At 32.5% G+C, this 22,165-nt stretch overlaps 3 protein-coding genes and 1 long non-coding RNA gene across 4 annotated transcripts; 2 read left to right on the forward strand and 2 right to left on the reverse strand.

The window, feature by feature from the left end:
- Positions 1 to 2: 2 nt before the first annotated feature.
- On the forward strand, positions 3 to 1,447 carry LOC107916855 (uncharacterized). Its single transcript, XM_016846221.2, has 3 exons — positions 3 to 231; positions 861 to 938; positions 1,080 to 1,447. Exons 2-3 carry the CDS (start codon positions 863 to 865, stop codon positions 1,181 to 1,183), a joined length of 180 nt encoding a protein of 59 aa, XP_016701710.1. The 5' UTR covers positions 3 to 231; positions 861 to 862; the 3' UTR covers positions 1,184 to 1,447.
- Positions 1,448 to 1,829: 382 nt separating this feature from the next.
- LOC107917257 (MLO-like protein 14) lies at positions 1,830 to 6,296 on the reverse strand. Its single transcript, XM_016846628.2, has 16 exons — positions 5,717 to 6,296; positions 5,472 to 5,593; positions 5,310 to 5,367; positions 4,993 to 5,228; positions 4,807 to 4,923; positions 4,652 to 4,712; positions 4,421 to 4,515; positions 4,150 to 4,224; positions 3,957 to 4,042; positions 3,801 to 3,850; positions 3,508 to 3,548; positions 3,172 to 3,342; positions 3,022 to 3,057; positions 2,737 to 2,804; positions 2,591 to 2,651; positions 1,830 to 2,475 (listed from the first exon to the last, which is right to left on the reverse strand). Exons 1-16 carry the CDS (start codon positions 5,724 to 5,726, stop codon positions 2,179 to 2,181), a joined length of 1,584 nt encoding a protein of 527 aa, XP_016702117.2. The 5' UTR covers positions 5,727 to 6,296; the 3' UTR covers positions 1,830 to 2,178.
- An 11,176-nt stretch (positions 6,297 to 17,472) lies between these two features.
- On the forward strand, positions 17,473 to 19,544 carry LOC121204879 (uncharacterized). Its single transcript, XR_005900029.1, has 2 exons — positions 17,473 to 18,433; positions 18,820 to 19,544. It is a non-coding gene; the product is annotated as an uncharacterized lncRNA (long non-coding RNA).
- LOC107917985 (CBS domain-containing protein CBSX5) lies at positions 18,538 to 20,230 on the reverse strand. Its single transcript, XM_016847449.2, has 2 exons — positions 19,692 to 20,230; positions 18,538 to 19,484 (listed from the first exon to the last, which is right to left on the reverse strand). Exons 1-2 carry the CDS (start codon positions 20,063 to 20,065, stop codon positions 18,647 to 18,649), a joined length of 1,212 nt encoding a protein of 403 aa, XP_016702938.1. The 5' UTR covers positions 20,066 to 20,230; the 3' UTR covers positions 18,538 to 18,646.
- Positions 20,231 to 22,165: the final 1,935 nt, after the last annotated feature.

Genomic DNA, 22,165 nt, shown 5'->3' on the forward strand with positions numbered 1-22,165 from the left:
CATAGAAAAATGCAAACGTTGCCAATTTTCATTTTTTTGGATGAGAGGTAAAGATTTTCCACGCGATGTTGAAGAGCATGGGCAACACTCGCTTTAAACCCCTTTTTTAGCCAGTTCTCCTTACTGCTTGCCACTGTAAAACCCTAAAACACCCAAAAGCAAAAATTCTACGACTTTTACCAAGAAAAAAGTGTGAAATAGCTTTCAGTTTTCAGCTTAGCTTCTTCAAAGGTAATCTTTTTTCCCTTTTTTATTTACGGTAATTGACATTTTTTTCAGGGTTTGGTTTTTGGAAGCTTTTTTTTTTTAGTTTATTTCCATTGTTTTTAGGACTTAGGTTCTGATTGATTTTCTTATTAGAAACTGCAGCTTGAAAGTGTTTGATTTTACTAAATGGTTTCTAAGCTTACAATCTTTGTCAGTTAACATCCTTCTGATTGCACAATGACAATTAAAAGGCCTCGTGTCAAATGCATTAGCGTGCTACTTGTACCCTTGTTCATTCGGATTCGGGTGTGTGTTGGATTCGATTATATTCAACTTCTTAAGTTTTTCAGGATTATACCCGATTTAATGGGTTCTTTAAGATAAATGAAGGGCCTAGGTATATCATAATTGGCGTCCCTACTTACACTGATGTAGGAAGACCTATTTTCAGATGCCTCATCACTCAAATAGGAGCTTATAAGGAGTTGTTGATTTTCTTGGATTGCATAATGGTAGCATATGAATTTGGTAGAAAGAGAGACTATGTGAAGAATTTAACATTCTGAATCTTCACTGTGTGTTGGACTTGTCAGCAATGATTCTCTTTGTATCTAGATTGATGTTATGATAATTTGTTTAATTGGTTTTTGCAGCTATGGGAACCCGAGGAGTTATCGGAGATAAATGGTCTATGAGGATTCTCTGGGGGTGTGCAATTGGAAGTGCAGTCGGTATGTCATCTTGACCTTTTGCATGAAAAGAGTTATATGATTGGTGAATCACTTTTTTGTTGAATTATTTTCACTCTTGAATTGTAAACTTCATCTTGTTTCCTTGTTCTTGCTGGTAATTCACAATTAGTTCTTGTGTAGCCCTGTATATGGTTGCTGTAGAAAGACAAAAACAGAACAGAGATCAAATGATGGCAGAAAGTTTAAAGGCCATGGAATCGGAAGGTAGTGGTGAGCGAGTTTGAACATTGACATGTTTAAATGTTCATAGGTTACTTATAACAAACTTGTTAATGAGCTTCCCCAACACTTCCTTTTGTTCTTACCTTTTGTCTGGAAGTCTGATGCGTGGGTTGCAAAGATTTTTTTTCACCTATGGTAAATGGTAATAATTTGTTTGTTGTTGAGTTTCAATGGATGAATATCTAAGACTGATGATGAATGTTCCGCTTTGAGAACAAAAAATAAATGATCACCTGCCCCCTTTATTGGGCTATCGATCTTTTGCATCTTGGTATTGCATAGAATTGTTAGAAACTCTCAAAGAATGCAAACTCGTAATGTGGCAATGAAAATAAAAACCAGTATCTTTTGAGATGATCCTATCTCACTGTCTGTATTCATTTGAGCTTGTTCTTAGCACAGCCTCAAACCATTAGTAAATGCCAGAACTGTGTCCTGCAGTCCCCCATGGATGACGTTGTCTTCCTCCTAGGAGAGTTTAATATATTTACTATTTACCATTTTCATATGTTTGGAATGTAAGAAAATACAATGCAAGCTCATGCAAATATAATATTTATGCAATTTACAACCACATATTAGGAGAATCAATTGTAATAAACTTCATGAACTCCTTTTCTTTGTTTACAATTCGTGCTACTACCTACATGTTAGAATCTGTGAATCTGTGAACCTATGAATCTCGTTTCTTTGGTGAGGAAGAACCAGAGGGGAATCCAAAGAAAACCGTGAGCTTATAAGGAATATAATTCAAGCACTTCGCATATGATTTCCTCATGCATTCAGTTATGCAAAGCCTAAATATTATTAATATTTCACTTTGTTGTACCTACAGTTATTATTAGACAATTACTGTGCTATTGTGTCATTCTCGTATAACAGACACAGTCACATAGATGATCTTTGTAAGTCATCCTTGTGAAATCTAGAGATAGTCAAATGGGAAACAGTCGTAGGCAGTCTAAGAAGAGGTCTACAAAACCGACTCAGAGTTTGATTAGAAACTGCCAATGGTGCGTCTGGATTTAACCTTAGCTATTGGTTGCAACTCTATGTCATTGAATGTACTATTGCGGGGTTCATGCGTATCAATCGAATGGTGGTAATCTTCCTCGACTGATGTTATTGTGTTTGTATCTGTCATTATGATTGAGCATGTTTCTGTGTCTATGGTTGACCTATCAGTGAAACGCGCTAGCCTTCTCCTTCTCCTCCTCCTTGCCTCCTTACCCCATCCATGAATTGTGTTCCTTATCCCCTGCGGAAGTAGGGCCGCCTTAAAGTTTGTTCCCATCTGAAAGGAGAGTTGCTATTGGCATTAAACGCACAAAAAAGAAGCAGCTAAATCACTGGAAAATGTTATTAACTCATGGCTGAAGTTTGATCATGTAAATGAACAATTATAATACCTGAGTGACCAGAGCATAGAGTGGCAAAGTGATGTAGCTACATATAAACTGCGCAATAAACCTACAAGATACGGACGGTAATTTAAGGACAGAAAATAGATGAAATTTTTACTATGAAACCAAGACTAGCAAAAACATATTCATACCCCATAATAACTCGTATGAAAACAAGCGTATGGTTGCTGATTAAGCATGAATTATAGCCAAACTCCCACTGCAAACATATCAACAGACTGTAATTACAGTGCCAAGATCCTATCCTATATATCCTTACCTATCATATCAGATTTTGATTCTTATGTTTATAATTCATGGTTCTATTTTGAAGGCCTTTTTACTATGTGAAATTACAGAAAGCAATGGAGAATGGTACATTCTATCAGCCTCAACAGTATTATTAGATATCAGTCCAGTCGGGGAAGAGAAAGTACCCAGACCCAGAAAAATGAAGCCAGTTCGAATGCATTCTGCAGAGAAATGACAACAAAAACATTAGTTCGACGAAACAGTAAGTGTAATAACTAGGCAGGCAAATGGTGTCTGAAATGTGTATATTGACTGCATTGCTTTAAACAACAAACCTGGAATAAAATGAAATGGATAAGGGACAACAGCCATTCTGGCTTCTTAAACCAGAAAAGTTCATCCCGAGGCGTCAGCTTTGTTCCAGTAAAATAGCCCGTTATCCCAGCACTCTCCAGTGTCAAGGTTGCCATGACATTCTGCAACTTTGCTCCCACGAGAAGAACAAACTGCATACGAAGTTACAAACATGCGATATCAGAATAACATGAAAGATTAACTCTTATGTTTGTCCTTCAAGCGTTCATTTTCCGGGTTGTATGCAAGCACCAATAAAAATTATAGTCAAAGGAATCAAAACAAATACCAGACGAGAAAAAGGGCGAAAGACTTACAGTTATGGGAATGATAGCTATCCAGAAGTAAAGATTAGAGCCTGTAAAAAGGGAAAATAGCCAAGGAATCGTGAATGTGAATTGGCAGAACAGCTTATAATACGAACGCGCACCATTCGAAAGTTCAGACAGGCAACATGATGAGAACAGTCATTCCTACATAATCCTTTGTGCCTTAAACAAGCAGCAAAAATGGCTAACTTGAGGGGCAAGAAATCTATTACTCTTGATAAAAGTACAGCCAAGCAGCACAAATATGATTGATTTGATCTCAATCTTGCAATGTGCAATACCTTTCACATTGAATAGTATGAAGATAACAACAAATCCCCACAACGTAAAGCTGCAAGAAATTAAACCAACAGATCATTAGCAGCCAACAATGACAGGCTTCATTGATCATATGACTGAAAATAATCAGAGAACATTTCTACGAAAACATTACTTGCCTAACGCCAACTATCTTTTGAAATTCTTCCTCCATAGAACGAATCATATAGCTATGAAAATCATACTTCAGCATCAAGTTGTGATTCTGCCATAAATAGGGAAAAAGCAAAGGCATAAACATTCATAAGCTGTTATCGTTCCATTGTGAATGTTTGGCATCAAGAGATTTTCACCATTTAAATTAAAAAGTACCATGATGAACCCTTTGCGGAGCGTCAAATAGTCTGCACGAACGACTGAACACCCAAATTGCCGAAAGAAACATATCTGCAGGCAGAAAAATAAAGAATCTATAACAGAAAAAAATTCATCATTCTCAAGTGTAAGTGAAGTTGTTTAAAGCAATTAATGCCCTTCAAAGATCTTACATTAAGAGAAAAAAAAAGCACATAGTTGAAGGAACTGCTTATTCAAAGAGTAAGAATGACAACTTCAGCAGCAAGAAGAAATGTTCTGTACCTACCACCCAGATAACAACTCGATTTTGCGTCAAGGGATTCGCTCTGTGGTTTACGATGAAAGCCATTTGTCTTTCCATTAACGACTGTCTATCTTGTCCTGCAACAAATAAACTATAATCGTCATATAGTATCTTGAAATTTTTTGAAACATCGTCTGCATAACTTTGATCACAGGTTTTGTGCAACATCAAACTATTATCTGAAACTACTGAAAATATACTGTTTGGATTTACCAGTTAAGAAACCAAATTGGTCCTTATGAGCTTCATTCTCCCATGCTCTCCAGCTACGAATCTACCAAATAGTTATTCGAAATGTGAGAAAAAAATAGCAACTTAGAACTGTTAATGCTTTTATAAGAAGTAGAGTTGTTTTACAAACGACCAACCTTCACAATTGCAAGTAACATTGTTAAGCAACTGTAAGCTACATGTGTGATTGCCATTAAAAAGATGAAGCGATGCAACCCCTCGAGAGCTTCATACGAAACAAATGGTTCATGATCCTGCAGAACAGAATAATTTAGTATGGTGTAGAGAAACATGCAAAGGGAAAATATGGATTAGTTACATGCCTCTTTGCAGGAAATGTTATTCATGCCTTTCAAAATCCTCGGAAATGAGCGAGAAGCGGAAGCAATCGAAAGCTGAAGCTCCTTGGAAGAATCATGTTCATTTTCTTCAACAATGTCAGACCAGGAGCATGGTGCAAAGGAACTATCATCATAGAACTTTGATGGAATACAAATATTAGCTATTGACCTTGAGGTTGCTGTTAGAAGGAGCGACATAAATCCGAGCATCATTAGCTCTGAAGGAAAAAAAAAATTAATGGTGAATATGAATATGGCACTCAAAATCATAATCAGGAAATAACATTTTCACACCATACCTTCTTTCATCTTCTCCAAAGCTGCAAGCAGAGATTTTTTATCAGTTCTCCTTAACCACTGCAACAAAAATTATTAAGTACATAAGATGAGTCTGATGAATTTGTTTGTAAACAAAAGCTACACAAACATGATTGAAAAAAGCTGAAAACAGGGAAACTGACGTTGGTTAGTTGGTGAATAGAGCGCTCCACAATCAAAGAAACTGCAATAAAAACTGACAACACAGTAGCAAGAGCCCATGTTGGGGTTATGGCCACTGATCTTTCTTCCTCATTCTCCCCATCTAACATAAAAATCAACAAATTATGATGCTTAAGCTCAAGAACAAAGAGAAAAAATATTTCCAAATCTTCAACAATTTGAATCCTCTCATATTTCAGATTAAAACGAGAAGAATGTACTGTACCCAAGTTCATTTTATTTTCCCTGCTTTCAAACGTGTGGGAAAAAACCCAAGTTTTAGCATCAATCAAGGTGGAAGCTTGTTTGAGTTCTGAGTCTGATAATAAAGTCTGATACCATGAAAGCCAAAAACTTTAAAGACAGAATTAACAGACTTTTAATCGTTTTTGGCCTCTCAAATATTCAAAGTTTCTTCTCTGTCTGGAGTCTGTATTCTCTTTGTGTATTAAATGTCCAATTTTTGCACGACCAAACAAAAAAAAAAGGAAAGAAGGAAATAGATAATTTACGGAAGAAACAGACAAAGCAACCTAACCTGGAAGAACCTACGTTTACAGTTATATCAGATCTCCTTTCTAGCAAAAAAAAAAAAAAACTTTTCTATATTAAAAATTGCCTCTTAGCTTCTTGGGAAGTAAAAATGGAATTTTTAGAAAGGTTTTGGAAAGAACAAATTAACGGAAGAGTGGAAAATGACAATGCTGATGCACGTGGAACAACAACAAGACAGATCTCGCTTGCTTCATTCTCTCTGCAGTGATTTTGTAGCTTACATTAGTTTCATTGACAACTAATTTTCAGCTTTAATTTTGCAACTTTTGTAGGAACATTTCCTCCCTCTACAACCTCCTTTCTCTAATGGTTTCTTTTTCCTTTATTTATTTTTAAAGGTAAATTCGTTAAATAATAAAGATTCGTTGTAGACTATAAAAGATAAGCTCCATCAATATAACAAAGGTTTTAGTCTCAGCATCAATAAAATATAACACGTTGACAATTGATTTTGTCACAACTCAAATACAAGATAGAGTTAAAGTGATTACAAACACTTAATATGATAAGAAAACTAGCACGGATGGTCCAAAGCAGCGAACAAAATTCACCAAAAAAAATTAAGCATTCACCAAACTAGAGAGGACAATAACAAAAATATCTCTAAAATCACTTGTAAAACAAAAGTTACATGCATAAGCAAAATTAAAAAAACTTCCTACAAGAGAATACGAAAACTTTTAAAACTGAAAACTTATTAAACAATAAAAAAATAAATAAAAATATATATAAAACTTAAGACAACATGAGTCTAAATTGACTCGTGAAATTATTTATTATTCTGAAATACGCTCAAAACAGAAACAGATTAAGAAACTAATGAAGAGCCATCTACTTTCTAAGAAAAAACTACAAGTAACCGATAGAGTTCTAGGTCCATCACAACTTGTGAAGACAATAAAACTACTTACAAAATAGATCTGCAATTAAAAATAGAGAAGCCATGTGGAGTGAATGAGAAGAATAAAGAAAGTAATGGATGGTGGGAGAGAAAAAAGGCGGACGATAGCTACCTAGGAAGCTGACACCGCTGCTAAGTAAAACAAAATATAAGAAGAGTTTTTAGGTTTTAATAATTTTTTTTACTTTGTTTTTAAAAGGTACAAAAGTAGAATTATTTTTATTAATACGATTTATTTTAATTTTCATAAATTTTTTAATAATGTGATGTTATCATCTTATATAAATTTATACAATTTTCTAATATTAAATTTATACATTATTAATAAACCATATAATGATGGTTATAACACAAACCGGAGATGATTGATTATTATGGTTTATAGCATGAGTGGGCAGAAGTTACTAAGATTAGAGGTTTAAATATGTGGAACTGATTGTTGGCAAGATAAGGAATAGGTCTTTTTAAGGGGTATTTATAAGGGGATAGAGGCTTGGTGTGGGTCTTAGCCATTGAGTTTTCCTCTCTCAAATTGTAGTGGCAAGATGGTGTGTGTTAGCCTAGGATAATGTTAGAGCCAATCTCTAAATTGTGTAAGCTCGTTGAGTGTAATGTTTTAGGCAAGGCCATGAGGCTGAGCTCTTCCGGTGAAGTCATTGCAAGGTTGTGCACTATCAAGTTTCTATAATTATCAATTGTTCTAGCGAGAAAAGTCTAGGATGAGGGTATAACAATTGTCCATCTAGACCAAAGGCAGATTATAAAGTGGCTTAACTTGAGTCATTGTCATGAGCGATGATAACTACATTCATTTGACAAGGCTTTCATAAAGTTTTGAAGTGTAACACCCCTAACCTGAATCCGTCGCCAGAACAGGGTTACAGAGCATTACCAGAGTTTACAGAACAAATAGACAAAAATTTCACATCATATTATATTCATATCAGAAATAAATCAAAATCATATATATTGGCCCTTATATGAGCCCTCGAGGCCTAAAATATGTGTTAGAAACAAATCGAGACTAAATCGGGTACTTAAAGAATTTTTCGGAAAATATTAAAATTTTTCAAAGTTGCAAAGGATACACGGCCGTGTGGCCAAGCCGTGTGACTCACACGGTTAGGAGACACACCCGTGTCTCAGACCGTGTGGACATTCATAATAGGGACGCACGGCCATGTCCCAGCCCATATGAATATACTGACTTGGGACACACGGCCAAACCACACGCTTGTGTGCTAAGCTGTGTGAGTATACTGACTTAGGTCACACCGCCAAACCATACGTCCGTATGCTAGGCCGTGTGAGCAATTTGAGCATACTTACTTGTGCAAATTAAAATATACAGGGGACACACAGCAGTGTCACATGGTCGTGTGTAACACACAGCTGAGACACACGCCTGTGTAGATAAAAATTGGTCATCTTTCAAGTCACATTTCTCACTGAATTTGTCATCAACCTAACTCAACATTTTTGTACATCTACAAACCACAACAAGACATTCAAAACAAGCCAAAATCATGTCTCAAACATGACATATTACCACATACAACCAATGTACCTTAGGTACCTCAAATGACAATTTAAAGACATGTCAACCAAGTATTTCAATTTAACTATTTGACCCAATTCATATATGCATTTTCAAACCACATATTAATCACACTTCAAACATGATAAAACCACTTATATATATACATCAAAATATACCAACACAAATCATTTAAATGGCTAGTCCCAACAAAATCAATGGCCAAAATAACCTATGCATTCCATTATAATCGGAATTAATTTATTGAAAATACCAAAAGAGTCCATGGATAGTGTAACACCCCTTAACCCCAACACGTAGCCGGAATAGAGTTACGAAGTATTACCGAAATTAAACACTAATAAACAACCAAAACCAAGTCATAAATCTATATTTCAATTTAAAACTTCTCAACTTCCACCTTTAAGTCCCTAATATGGACCTACGAGGCCCAAAATATACTTAGGAAGTGTTTTGGGATTAAACCGGAAACTTTGGAAACTTTTCCTTGAAAATAGGGGCACACGCCCTTGTGGCCTGGGACATGCCCGTGTGGCTTGCCCGTGGGACTCCCATGGCCATGAGGCCAGCTCGTGGGCAGATCTGACTTACTCACACGGCTGTAGGACTAACCTGTGGGCAAGTCTGACTTTGCCACACGGCCTGGGCACACGCCCATGTGACTAGGCCGTGTGAAAACCTAATTTTTCACCATTTTTAATCTATTTTCACATACTAAACACACCTAATTCATGCCTTACTTATAAATCTTGATAAAATAACATTCATCAAACCTTTCAAACTTAACAAATTTTCATTCTTTCATTTTATTACTTCTTAAGGATTATGCACTACATTTACATTCAAAATATAAAACATTTACAAGTGACAAACACCAAACCTAGTACATGCCGCATTTCTAAAAGATAGATGCATCACCAAAATTGAGCTGAGGTCAGGATTGACTCGGATGCTTGATTGAACTTCAACTTTACCTAACCTGCGCATGGGGAACAACCGTACGCTGAGTATTGGAAATACTCAGTGGTATTATCATAATTCAAATTATAACAACAATAAAATATCATAAACATACATAAATTAGCAAATCATACATACAAATCATATATATAAATTCATACCAAACTATCATATTTCCATTATATCATTTCCAATGATAGATCCTATAAATCATCAATGAGATTTCAAATAACTCATGAACCTTTGATTCATCTCTCAACCACATATAATTATTCAATTCACATTTCAAATATGAACACCTCATGAACCTTTGGTTCATACCTTCAATCTCTTTACGAATTTCATCTCACATTCCATCTTTCAATATCACTTTCGCATTTCATTCAATAGCTCAATTAATCAAATTCATTTGATTTTATTATTTCACTTATTTTCCCCTATTAACATGACTCGGACTTTGGCGGATACACGGATCCAACCAAACACACCAGAATAGCGACCAACACATCATCGGATAGTTCGAAGCAAATAAGTGACGACCAACGTCTCATCAGCTAAGCCGAAGCAAAGTGGCGACCAACGCCTCATCGAATCTATCCGAAGCAATAATGACACACCAAGTGTCCCATCGACTCGAAGTCGAAGTATTCTTGAGCCTTTCCAATCCTATGGCATGCCAACTATATCCACTAAGCCCAACTAGTTAATAGGGTATCGGATTACTTCCTCTATTTCAATCAATTCACATCAATTGCACTTTAACCACATTTTCTCTCATATTTCTCAATTGAAATTCATATGCATACCAACATTACTCAATTCAATCATACAATTCAATTTCACATACATATATTTATTCATCAAATAAATCTAATTCACATTCAACTTAAATATCAATATTTACCTCACATTCAAATTCCATACAAATATATTAAAATTAATCATTTAATAAGAAATAACTTGAATTATGATAATACAAACCGATATTTTTTTTCTCGAGCTATTCCTTGATCACTTTTTCTTTTCCCTTCATGTTCGACGTCTCGGTTTCCTTGTTTGCTACGAAAATTAGCATAAGTACAATTAATTAATAATACACATATTTTATATAAAATAATAACTTTTCATGCAACTTTTACCTAAATCCCTAATTTATCCTAACCATTTTCATTTTCTTCCTTTTTACAATTCACATCATTTTCTTATTCAATTTCCATCAAAACTTCAATATAACTATCAAATTTTCACCATTTTTCCATAATTTCGAATTTCTTCTTAATTTAACCCCTAAAATTCAAAACTTATAGACTAGTTTACAAATTAGTCCTTTAATCAATTTTAATCAACAATTCTATCAATTTGATCCCTAATTTCATCATTTATTCAACATAAACCTTACTCAAAAGTCTATCAACTTTCAATATTTCCACACAAATTCAAGAGTACTTTACTCTAAGACTCCAAAAACATCAAAATCACAAAGAAATAGACTTAATTGACTTACCAATTTAACTTCTAAGCTTTCAAATCCTAATTTCTCCTTTTTCTCTTCTTTTCTTCTTTCTTTCCCTAGTTTTCGTGACTTTCTCTGTAACTTTTCTATTCTATTTTTTTTATGATTTGTTTATTATTATTATCATTTACTAAATTAATAATTAATAAAATATCTAATTAATACAAATAAAAATACTACATGTGTATTCATACACACATGTACACATGTATTAATCCCACATCATACATTTTTTATTATCTCAATTAATAGATAAAATATAATAATAATAATAATAATAATAATAATAATAATAATAATAATAAGTAAATATCTTTTACTTAATAAATAAGTAAATATATATAACATACATTTGTACTAATAATTTAAATACACATTTATTTATTCTTTATCTTACACATGTCACTAATTTGGTTTAAATACTAATTTCGTCCCTTGTCATTTTTCTCTATTTTAAAATTATTTTTTTACGCTCTATTCAATTAGTCCTTTTTAATAATTACTTCTAATTAAACTAAGTTCATCTAATCAAAATCTAATTCAACCCATAACTAACTTCGTAAATATTTTTAATAAATATTTATGGACTCGTTTTCCTAAGACGAAGGCCCTAAATTCATTTTTTCTGTAATAGCCTGAATTTCAATGATGTCGAAAATAGTGGTCCAAGACCATCAAATCCGACAAATGAACTTGTAGGTTATATTATTTAATATTTACGAGCCAAATGTAGTTTTTAAAAGATTTTTGGAATAGTAAATTGTGTTTTATAAAGATTTATTTGGTCAAGAAATTGAGAAAAAGAGGTATCGAGATCTCGATGTTATAAACTGAGCCATAAATATTTTTATAAATATTTACGGAATGTCAATAAGATAGTATTAAAATTTCGTTAGAAAATTTTGACGTTTGGGCAGTCAATTAAATAAAAAGGATTAAATTGGAAAATGTGTAAAAGTTGCTAAAAGGATTAAATAGCTCAATTGTCAGATGAGGAAGGACCTAAAGTGAAAATAAGCCCAAAGGAGATATTTTGGGCGGCAATAGCTGAGAAAAATCAGGAAATGGGTGAAATAAGGGCAAAATTGGAAAATTGCCAAAATTAGCTAAATAAAAATGGGACTAAATTAGAATATCTAGAATTCTCTTCATTTCTCTTCATATTCATCAGCTTAAAAACAGCCATTGAAGGGGGTTCAAGCTGGTTTTCATGCTCTAGCTTCATGTAAGTTTAATTCTTGCTTTCTCCTTGAAATTTCTATGTTTTTGGAATTTTACAATTGGGTCCAACTTACTATTTCATTAGTTTTTGATTCCATGGCTAATTTTTAAAGTTTTTATGGATGAGTGCTGAAATAATATGATGAATAATCATATAATTTAAGCTTTAATTTTGGTATATGATGATTTTATCAAGTAAAATTGATGGAAATTCATTTTAGGACCTAATTAAGAAAGAGTTTGGAATTAATGTCTAATGCTAAAGTTATGATTTTTAGGGGTTATGAAGAAGTTTAAAATGATAGACTAAATTATTAATTAAGAAAATTTAGCTCAATTGAGGGGTTAATTTAGCAAGGACTGAATTGTATAAACTATAAAATTTGGGGCAAAATGGAAATCAACATTTTTCACTAAAGCTGTTTTGGACAGTAGCAGTAGTGTAACTTTGAAAAATCACCAAAAATTTTATAAATTGAATTAGAGTATGAATAAAATATGAAATTAAAGCTTATTGAGTCTAGTTTCTTATAAAAGAAACGATGTAAGCAATGGAATTGTGAATCATGAGATATAATAAATTTTATGAGACAAGGTCAGAATGATTTCGGGTCCCCCTGTTTTGACTTTGGAAAATCATAAAAAAATTGGTGAAAAATGATTAGGGGCTTAAATTTATATGTTTAGAATCCATAATGAGCCTATTTTCCATAGAAACAAACGAAAACATCATTTGAATCTTGTACGAGGATATAATTAATTTTTAGTGAAGAAGAGTCGGAACTGTTAGACAGCAGAAAAGGGGTAAATTTAAAGAATAAACTGTACTTATTGACTAAACCAAAAATTTTTAAAATTTTATGGTAAGAAGATATATGAGTCTAGTTTCAGGGAAAATTATCGGATCTTAATTTGGAGTTATATAGCTCCAGATATAAATAATTTAGTGATTATGACACAGATGGACAGCTTGAATATTTATAAAAGTAAATAATAAAGATTATAGATAATGTTACTTACAAGTGTGTTATATACATTAAGGATGTGGAATGGAGAGGAGGAGGAGGAAAATATATATGAATATCCAGCTAGCATGGCTAATTTGCATGTTTTAGGCTTAAGGACTAAATTGAATAAAAGTAAAACTTCAGGGGGTAATTTTGTAAAAATGTCAAAATGACCAAATTGAAGGGAATGAATTTTTTTATTATCTAAATTAATAAATTGAATGAAATTTTCAATTTAAGATCGGGTGAAAATTGGGAAAATGGTAAATTACCAAAATGCCCCTTAATCTTGATATTTCTGCAATTTCGCCAAGTAAGTTTGTGTACCTTGAATTATATTCTTAAATGCTTGAAATGCATATTTTTTATATGAATATGATTTGAATGTTCATTATATGGAAATTTATGAAACATTGATATATTTGAAAAAAAAGGGGAAAAAATCCCGGTTAAATGGAAGGAAATTTCGATGGATCTCTGAAAGGGAATTGACGGTAAAAAGGATCTAGCCCGGACGGGTGATCCTATCCTAATATAGCCCTCCCGAAGAATATGTGGAAAATGGATTTAGCCCGGACGGGTAATCCGAATTAGGGTTTAAATTTAGCCTGGACTGGTAATTCAGATCCAAGCTCATTAGAGTAATTGTCGTTGCAGGGGATTTAGCTTGGACTGGTAATCCCGACAATACTCTATGAATTTATATTACAAGGGTTTAGCCTGGACTGGTAATCCCACTGTAAGGATGAGGTTCGCGGGAGTGTGCTCTCTGATATGGAATGTGTAAGACCATGGTTGAAAGATACCATGGCAACCTGATATGAAATGTGTAAGACCATGGTTGAAAGATACCATGGCAACGTGATATGAAATGAATAAGACCATGGTTGAAAGATACCATGGCAACCTGACATGAAATGAGTAAGACCATAGTTGAAAGATACCATGGCAACATGACATAAAAATGAATAAGACCATGGTTGAAAGATACCATGGCAACATGACAGAAAACGAGTAAAACCATAGTTGAAAGATACTATGACATCATGTCGAAGATAAATAAGATCGAGGAAGAGAAACGCCAAGATATCTATTGAACAATCGATATTCAGGTAATATGTATCAGATGGAATGGTTATATGAAATGGTTGTGTGAAATGTTTACAGGAATTGGTCATATGGAAATATATGTACAAAATAGTTGTATGAAATAATTAAGAAGATAGATAAATGAAATAAGTATAGGTACATGGAATTTAATTTATGTTAAGTTTAATACGAACTATTACCGAAATAAATATATACAAGATATAAGGAAATGATGGTGCATGAATTATTGATATAACGAAATGAATGATATATGCTTATGAAGAAACAGTAAGAGAATAATATATTTTGTGACATGTACATATATAATTATCTTTGATATGTTGATACAAGGAAATTATGTAAGTTGAGACTATTATTAAACTCAAGTGTGATATGTTGAGAAAATAGGTATATCAATGTTGAATTTATATGAAATATGTGCAAGTATACTAACAATGTTGTTGTTTGACGCTTAGACAAGTGCCAAGCTATTGATTGAATGGTAACATGTTTAATTATAAAGAGCATTGAAATGGTAAGTACTTAGATGAAAATATAATTTAAGATTTTGCAAAAAAAATTTTTATGATCTCGATTTTATTCCAGTTGATTTCTAATGTATGTTTTGGGCTTCGAGGGCCCAATAGAGAGACGTTATGATTATTTCAAAATATGAATAATAAATGACTCAAAATTATCTGAAAATGTTCAGTAAACTCCGGTAATGCCTCGTACCCTATTCCTGCAATGAATACGGGTAGGGGGTGTTACATTTTCGGTGACCGTGAAATATGGGTCGTTACAAATAGTGTGATTCAGCTCCGACCAACTTCCAACCCAAATGAGCTTCTGAATTACTATAAAACATGGAAAAATAACACAGAGTAAGCTTTTAAGCTTAGTAAGTTCGAATAACATAGAATTTAACTTACCATTTAATCACATTTAAGGTATGCATACAAGATATATTCAAATCAATTTGGCTAAAAAGTCTAAACACATAACCTCAACATATTAGCCATGTAAACACATATAATAGCTCATAATCATGGATGAACATAGTCATTAAGCAAGTTCCGCATACATGTATCAACCGAATCATGTTTCAATATATCAAGTAATATCATTTCCATGTATATACCGATAATAGTTTGTACCGAACTCATTTTGTCTCATAACAGAACATTGCCCATTGAACCGTTTAAAATATCGTTGGATACATGGGTAGTACACACGAAGTGTACAAAATTGTAATCAGTCAATTCATGTACATGTATGCTCATATGAGCATGTAAACGAGAAGCTCTTCCAAGCTATATAACGAGAAGCTCATGCGAGCTGTATATCGGGAAGCTCATGAGAGTTGTGGTGTGTCCGCAACACATGCAGGACTACAACCAAAACGATAACCCTAATGACATATCATTTGTATCCTCCGAATTTTTAATGTTCAAACTGGACTCAGAAATTATCGGATATGTGATCGGTAATTATACATGGCAATTGTACAAATCACACACAATAATATTCAATTTTAAAACATGTAAATGTACCATTTAGTTACACGAACTTACCTCGACTAGTGTATGTAGATACGAAGGCTACTAATCCGTTACTTTTCCTTTGTCTCGATCTAACTCCTTACTAGTCTATCTAGATCTATACGAATGAATTTGACTTAATTCAATATAATTCATATTTAATTCAGTCCAACACATATTTTTGGAAAAATTACTATTTTGTCATTATACTTTTTATTTATTACAATTTAGTCTCTAGACTCAAAAAATGAAATTCATACAATTTAATTCTTATTCAAGCTTAGCTGATTTTTATACATATTAATAGTAGCCCATGTATTTCACAAAATTCAAAATTTTACCATAAATTTATCATCTTTTCAATTTTGTCCCTAATTGATAATTTCATCAAAATTATCTTTACAAAAGTTGTTTATCTAACAGCAACCTTTCATTTTCTATTATAAAACTTCAAAATTTAAGCATACTCATCCATGGAAAAATCTTAATACTTTAACGGTTTTGCAAATTAATCCCTGAGATAGTTAGATTAAGCTATTACAATCTCGAAAACATAAAAATTATTAAAAACGGGACAAAAATACACACCTAAAAGTAAAAATAAGGTTGCTGACTTCAAGCTTTCATGGCTAGGGTTTCCATCTTTTTTATTTTATTTTATTTGGTAAAAGATGATGATATTAGATTATTTTATTTATTTATCATCTTTTATCATTTCTTTTTCCAAAGTTAACTTTAATAATTTATTAAATTTCCAAGGATGAATAATCATTTTTATCCACTAACTACTCTAAATGGTCTATTTACTATATAAGGACCTCCAATTTAAAATTCCATAGCTATTTAATACCTTCAGTTATTAGAATTTAATTTTTTCACTTTATGCAATTTAGTCCTTTTTATTATATTAGACATATAAACGGTAAAATTTCTTAACAAAATTTTTATACGATATTTTTATCATACTATAGGCTATAAAATAATATTAAAATAAATTTTCTTTCGACCTGAAATTTGTGGTCCCAAAACCACTATTATTATTTCACTGAAAATGAACTGTTACATGAAGCGTCATCTTTATTCATTGATCGTCATGCATTTGTATTAATTGCCTTTGGACATTCCGATTAGAATTGTTAGGAATGCATTGTTTCTTATAGCAATCGTTTCGTTTGGAATTCCAATTTATATTCTGGCCCAAATATCTAATATTTTTTAAAATGGGTTAGTAGTTGAAGAGCCAGACAATTGATTCTCGATTCTCGATTCAATCCTTGATTTAATCAGTTTGATAATATAAAATAATAATTATAATTAAAAATACTTTAATAAGCCCAACTATATTTTGGACTTCTAATTTATAGCTCATTTAGTAAGCCCAACTAGTGTTAGCCGAAACCTCTTAATTTTATCGCTTCACGTTTCATTTTCCTGCTGCCGCCTCTCATTTTCTTTCTTCGATTCATTTTTTATTTTCATAACCTTTCGGCTTTCACTTTACTCTCTGCATGTATTTTCCCTTTTCATTCTAAGTCTAGGAAAACCACTTTGCAGTTTAAATGAAGTCTTAAGGATTCAATTCATCTCTTTCTCTTTCGTTGCTCTAGTTTTATGGTTATTGATACCCACTGCTCAAATATAGTCACTTTATTCCGGAGTGATTTGATAATAAAAAATACAAGTTCAAGATTAAAAAAAATTAAAAATTAAATAATTATAAACATTGAACATCAAATAAGTGATTATAACTAAAGTCATGACAAATGGTGGAATTCTGTGACAAATTTGACCTTGATCATAGTTTCAAATCATCATTAAAGAAAGCTATGAAATAACTCTTCAAACACGTGTGACAATAGGATCATAATTGTTTCTGGCTCGGGAACGAGCGTCAATGGTGTGCTGCCAACATAAAAATGTGAGCAGTTTTCCAGCGAGAGAACAAAGCACATACCAACTGTTCTTGATATACTTCCATCGGTAATTATTATAAAAATACCATGAGCTTTGCATGAAACCAGGTTGAATATAAAATTCCACTTCGGTGACCTCAAAATTGGCTTTGCATGAACCAAAACAAACGCTAGAAAAAGCCTAGAAGGGGTTGGTTTGATCTTTGCGTAGATATTTTGGTTATCCATCCTTTTCATCACATTAATATATTTTCTTCCAAAAAAAAGAAAAGAAAAAACCCACCAGCTAGATTGATGAGACTAGATTTCACAAGATATGGGTACTATCATTTTCTTCCCACCATTTTTGTAGTCCTTATTTAACCTAATCTTTTGTCTGCTTAGAGAACAGGAAACTGTATAACATGGGACAATAAATAGGCTTGAATTCCACTTCTTTTTTTGTTCTTTTTAAGCAGGATTTATCAGACATAGATTAGAAAGAAAGATCATTCATAACTCTGGTCTATCTGATAGTTGGAAGACACGGTGAAGACTGAAGAGTTTCACATTTGGGCCCTATTTTATCACTTTTGAGCTGCTCCCCTAAGGTGTTTATTTCATAGCTGTAAAGTTGTAAGAAAATATGAAGAATTGGCTCTTTGGGTCCATTGATACATTTATACACGCTTTTTTATGACAGCAGGTAAGATCTTGAGCCGTCTTTTTTCAACTTTTCTGGTTTTTTATTTCATAGGACTACCTTTCAAACATAAATAATGGGAAGAATCTTTAAACAGATTCATGAAATTAAAGGTGAAAATCTTTTGCCAAACTTTTAAATTAAGGGATTGGTTCTTTGGAGTGTAGCAGATGATTAGCAAAAGTTTTAAACAAAAGCTTTTCTCATCATTTTTTGTTAAGCTATGGTTTCCAAATGTTCCCTGAAAACTTTTAACATGTCAGAAAATGTGACAATTCCGACCAAACTACAATCATCTTCTATAACCCAAACATAGTTAACTCTATGAGAAATGGCTTGGATCATCACTGCAACTAATGAACTCTTGGGATGGCACACAATTGCCTCAGCTCTTCTCACCATCCTGGCTGAATAACTCATTGACCTACTATATCTTCCGGATCTTGGCAATGGTGAGGCTGCCATGGATTCTTCATCAGATGACGATGATGAGAATCCACCATATGACATTGACATACTGAAATGTTCAAGCATTCCATTCAAGTTTCTCTCCTTCAACCTTGATGAAACGACCCGAACAAGGTCTTCCGGTGGACCTCCGCAGTCGATGTAGGCCATTAGATCCCCGGAGGACAAGGTCTTGACGGCTGCTGCCACCGTCTCGTCGCAGCAGGCCAAGGTGAAGGGAGAAATTTCTCCAATCAAACAGCCTTCACTGTCAACCACAGCCACTGAAGTTTGGTCCACAAGGGTTCGAGAAATGGCTCCTATGGCTGCAGAAGCAGGGGAGTGGTACTCAATGGTGAGGATTTCAGAGCTGATGATGCCAAGAGTGTCGATGGAGAAAGCAGGGACAGGTGAAAAGAGGCCAATTGAGCTGAGTAGGAATCTAATCACATCTTCTTGAGTTAACCAGCAGAATTCACGGCCTTTGTGGACAGTGACCGTCGGTGATGGCTTCTGGTGCTGTTTTCTCTTGTTGCTGAGCTTGGTTTTGATTGGCACCACAAGGTTTTGAGCTCCTTCAAGTATAAGATCTATTGCTTCTAACAAGCTGAAAACAAAAAGAGAAATAATTATGATTAATCACTTGAAATGAATTGGATTCCATCAATTGACAGCCCCAAAGATAAAACAAAAACTGGGAAAACGTAAAAAAAAGAAAAAGAAAAAAGAAAAAAAACCCATATAGCCATAAACATTGAAAGAAGTGAAGAAAATCCAGAAACAAGAAGAATCGAAACATGTCAATTATCAGTACCTGCAAGACGGTTCCACATGCAAAACAAGGCCAGGAATCTTAGGCAAAAGCACTGAAACAGGTTCCTTCAAAGCAACAGAAGGTGACACCAAGTTTTCATCTTTGCAAAGATAACAAATCACATCCACCATACAAACTTTGCCTACACATCTACAATCATCATCATCATAATTGTCGCAAAAACCAGCAGCCGACTCAAACCCTGAACTGGTTTTAGCCTTATGATCGCAACTCCACACACTAACGAAGTTATCATCCGAGGTTTTCAAGACCTCAAGAGCCTCAGCAATGGTAGATGTTACAGAAAGTGACCTCAGCGCTGGCTTGCCAAGACACAAGTCAGACAACTCATGTGACAATAACCTCACTGCCATGCAAAAGAATACTACGGAAAATTGAGTGACTAAAAGAGAGGAAGAAAGGGCTTCTTTCTTCTTCTTTTTTCTGAATTTTGCTTCTTGATTTCTTGAGGATGGATGCAGATACTGGTGAGGGTTAGGGGTATATATAAGAGAGGGGCGGAGGGGGAATTTGTTTGGAAAATGAAGGGAAAGAGGGGAGGTACGGTATAAAGTACAAAATTAAGGGCAAAAACAATGTAGGGTCCATTAAGCTTGTCTTATAATATGAATAAAAATGAATAATTGAGATTACAGAGTTGAACAGAGAAAAAGAATAATTGAGGTTACAGATCAGTTGTCACGTTGTAATTCGGTCAAGCCATCGGTGCCTGAGTTTATAGTTTTATATTTACAGTAAAGAGTTGTGTTTACTTTATAATCTTCCACCATGTTTGCTATCGTATTTTTATGTAAATTATTTTTTTTCTTTTCAAAATAATTAAATTATTAAATTTAAATGTAATTATTTATAATTATATAGCTGTAAGGTATTCGGTTAATCATCGTAATTGATAAATCTCGTTAAGTGTAATTAAAACATCAAATTATAATTTTTAATTTTTAAAAGGTTAAAAATTAAAGTAATTATAAAATAACTTTCCAAACACTCATATAATTTTCAAACATTTAAATCTAATTTTTTTTATAAAATTTATATTAGAAGCATAGTCCCATATGAATAATAAAAACAAAATTATTCGTAAGAAATTATATTATAGTAATTAATATTTTTTTAATTTAAATTATATAATGGTATAATGGTAATTTTGTGCTATCAAATATGAGACAAGTGTAATTATATTGTAATTACATTTTGTCAGTTAAATATACCTAGATAATATAATTTCTTGTAATTATAAGAGAGTGTAATTACTACTTTAATAATTATTACTCTAATAATTACACTTCTATTCAATTATACTTAGTTGTATAAATTTACCTTATATAATATTTTTAATAATTCAATTACACCATGTTGTGGGTTTTTTTTTACCTTTTTAAAGATTTAAAGTTAAGATTTTAGAATACAAAGTTTGGTATTAAGTTTTAGCGTTTGAATCGAGGATTTAGGATTTAGGATTTAAAATTTACAATTTAATGTTTAAATTTTAGATTTCAAGACTCAAAATTTAATATTTAGGATGTATTTAGATGGGAAATTTAGAGATTTTTAAAATATTAATTGTTTTAAAATACTATCAATTATAATTACATTGTTTCAATAAATATTTGTTTTAAGAAAAGGGTAAATTATTGTAATATCTTGAGCTAAAAAATAATTATAAAAGAAGGACAATGATGTTAAAAATAAATAATATAAAAATACAATATGAATATTTTAAATTTGTAAAAAAATACAAATATATATATTAGAATTAAATAGAAATGATAGTTTGAAATTTAACTTCTTTTTGTATAAAAATAGGTATCTTCTTATGTTTTATGATCTGAACATAATTTAAGACTTGAACTTAGTTCAAATACATGGGAAAGAAATACACTTTCATTTCTTCCAATCACTTATTAGTTTTGAAAGTTAACTTTTTACATTGTGTATTAAATGCAATAAGATTATAAGAAAATTGAAATAACTATTCATTTTTAGAATTTTAAAAACCTTAAAAATTCCGAAAACTTTTATACAAATGAAATTTTCCTCTAAATTTCTCTTTCAAACACATCTTATGGATTTAGTTTAGTATTTAGGTAATGACAAATTGTGAGGGTAGGGGTACCTTTTAGATTTTGTCTATCCTAATCTTCTTTTTTAAATATCTATAAAGATATAAATTCGTATTTAAATTTATCAATAAAGGTTTGGTTGAAATGAAAAGATTGAAGTTAGAGAATTTTGATATCTTAAGTTCAGGTTCTACCGATAGTAAAAACCATGTCGAGTTCTCTTTGAAATTTAGTTTAAGTACTCTAATATTTGAGTTTGATTTTCAATTCAATTGTGTTTTGTACTATGTTGAGTTTAGTTATAGCTATTCAAACATGTATTGTTTGTAACCATACATATAAAATTTATTTTTAAAAAATGACAAAATTCGACTAAAGTATTAGTCTAGC

Source organism: Gossypium hirsutum, chromosome A01, assembly GCF_007990345.1.
Source record: "Gossypium hirsutum isolate 1008001.06 chromosome A01, Gossypium_hirsutum_v2.1, whole genome shotgun sequence".
Classification (NCBI taxonomy): Eukaryota; Viridiplantae; Streptophyta; class Magnoliopsida; order Malvales; family Malvaceae; genus Gossypium; species Gossypium hirsutum.

Excerpts from the sequence above, each read along its gene's own strand:
- LOC107917985 (XM_016847449.2), bottom strand. The coding sequence starts at position 20,065 with ATGGCAGTGAGGTTATTGTCACATGAGTTGTCTGACTTGTGTCTTGGC. Across the intron at positions 19,485-19,691 it reads CATGTGGAACCGTCTTGCAG|CTTGTTAGAAGCAATAGATC; the intron begins GTACTGATAATT and ends TTTTGTTTTCAG.
- LOC107916855 (XM_016846221.2), top strand. The coding sequence starts at position 863 with ATGGGAACCCGAGGAGTTATCGGAGATAAATGGTCTATGAGGATTCTC. Across the intron at positions 939-1,079 it reads TGCAATTGGAAGTGCAGTCG|CCCTGTATATGGTTGCTGTA; the intron begins GTATGTCATCTT and ends GTTCTTGTGTAG.
- LOC107917257 (XM_016846628.2), bottom strand. Across the intron at positions 3,343-3,507 it reads TAGCTATCATTCCCATAACT|TTTGTTCTTCTCGTGGGAGC; the intron begins GTAAGTCTTTCG and ends CTTCGTATGCAG. Across the intron at positions 2,652-2,736 it reads TTCATACGAGTTATTATGGG|GTTTATTGCGCAGTTTATAT; the intron begins GTATGAATATGT and ends CGTATCTTGTAG.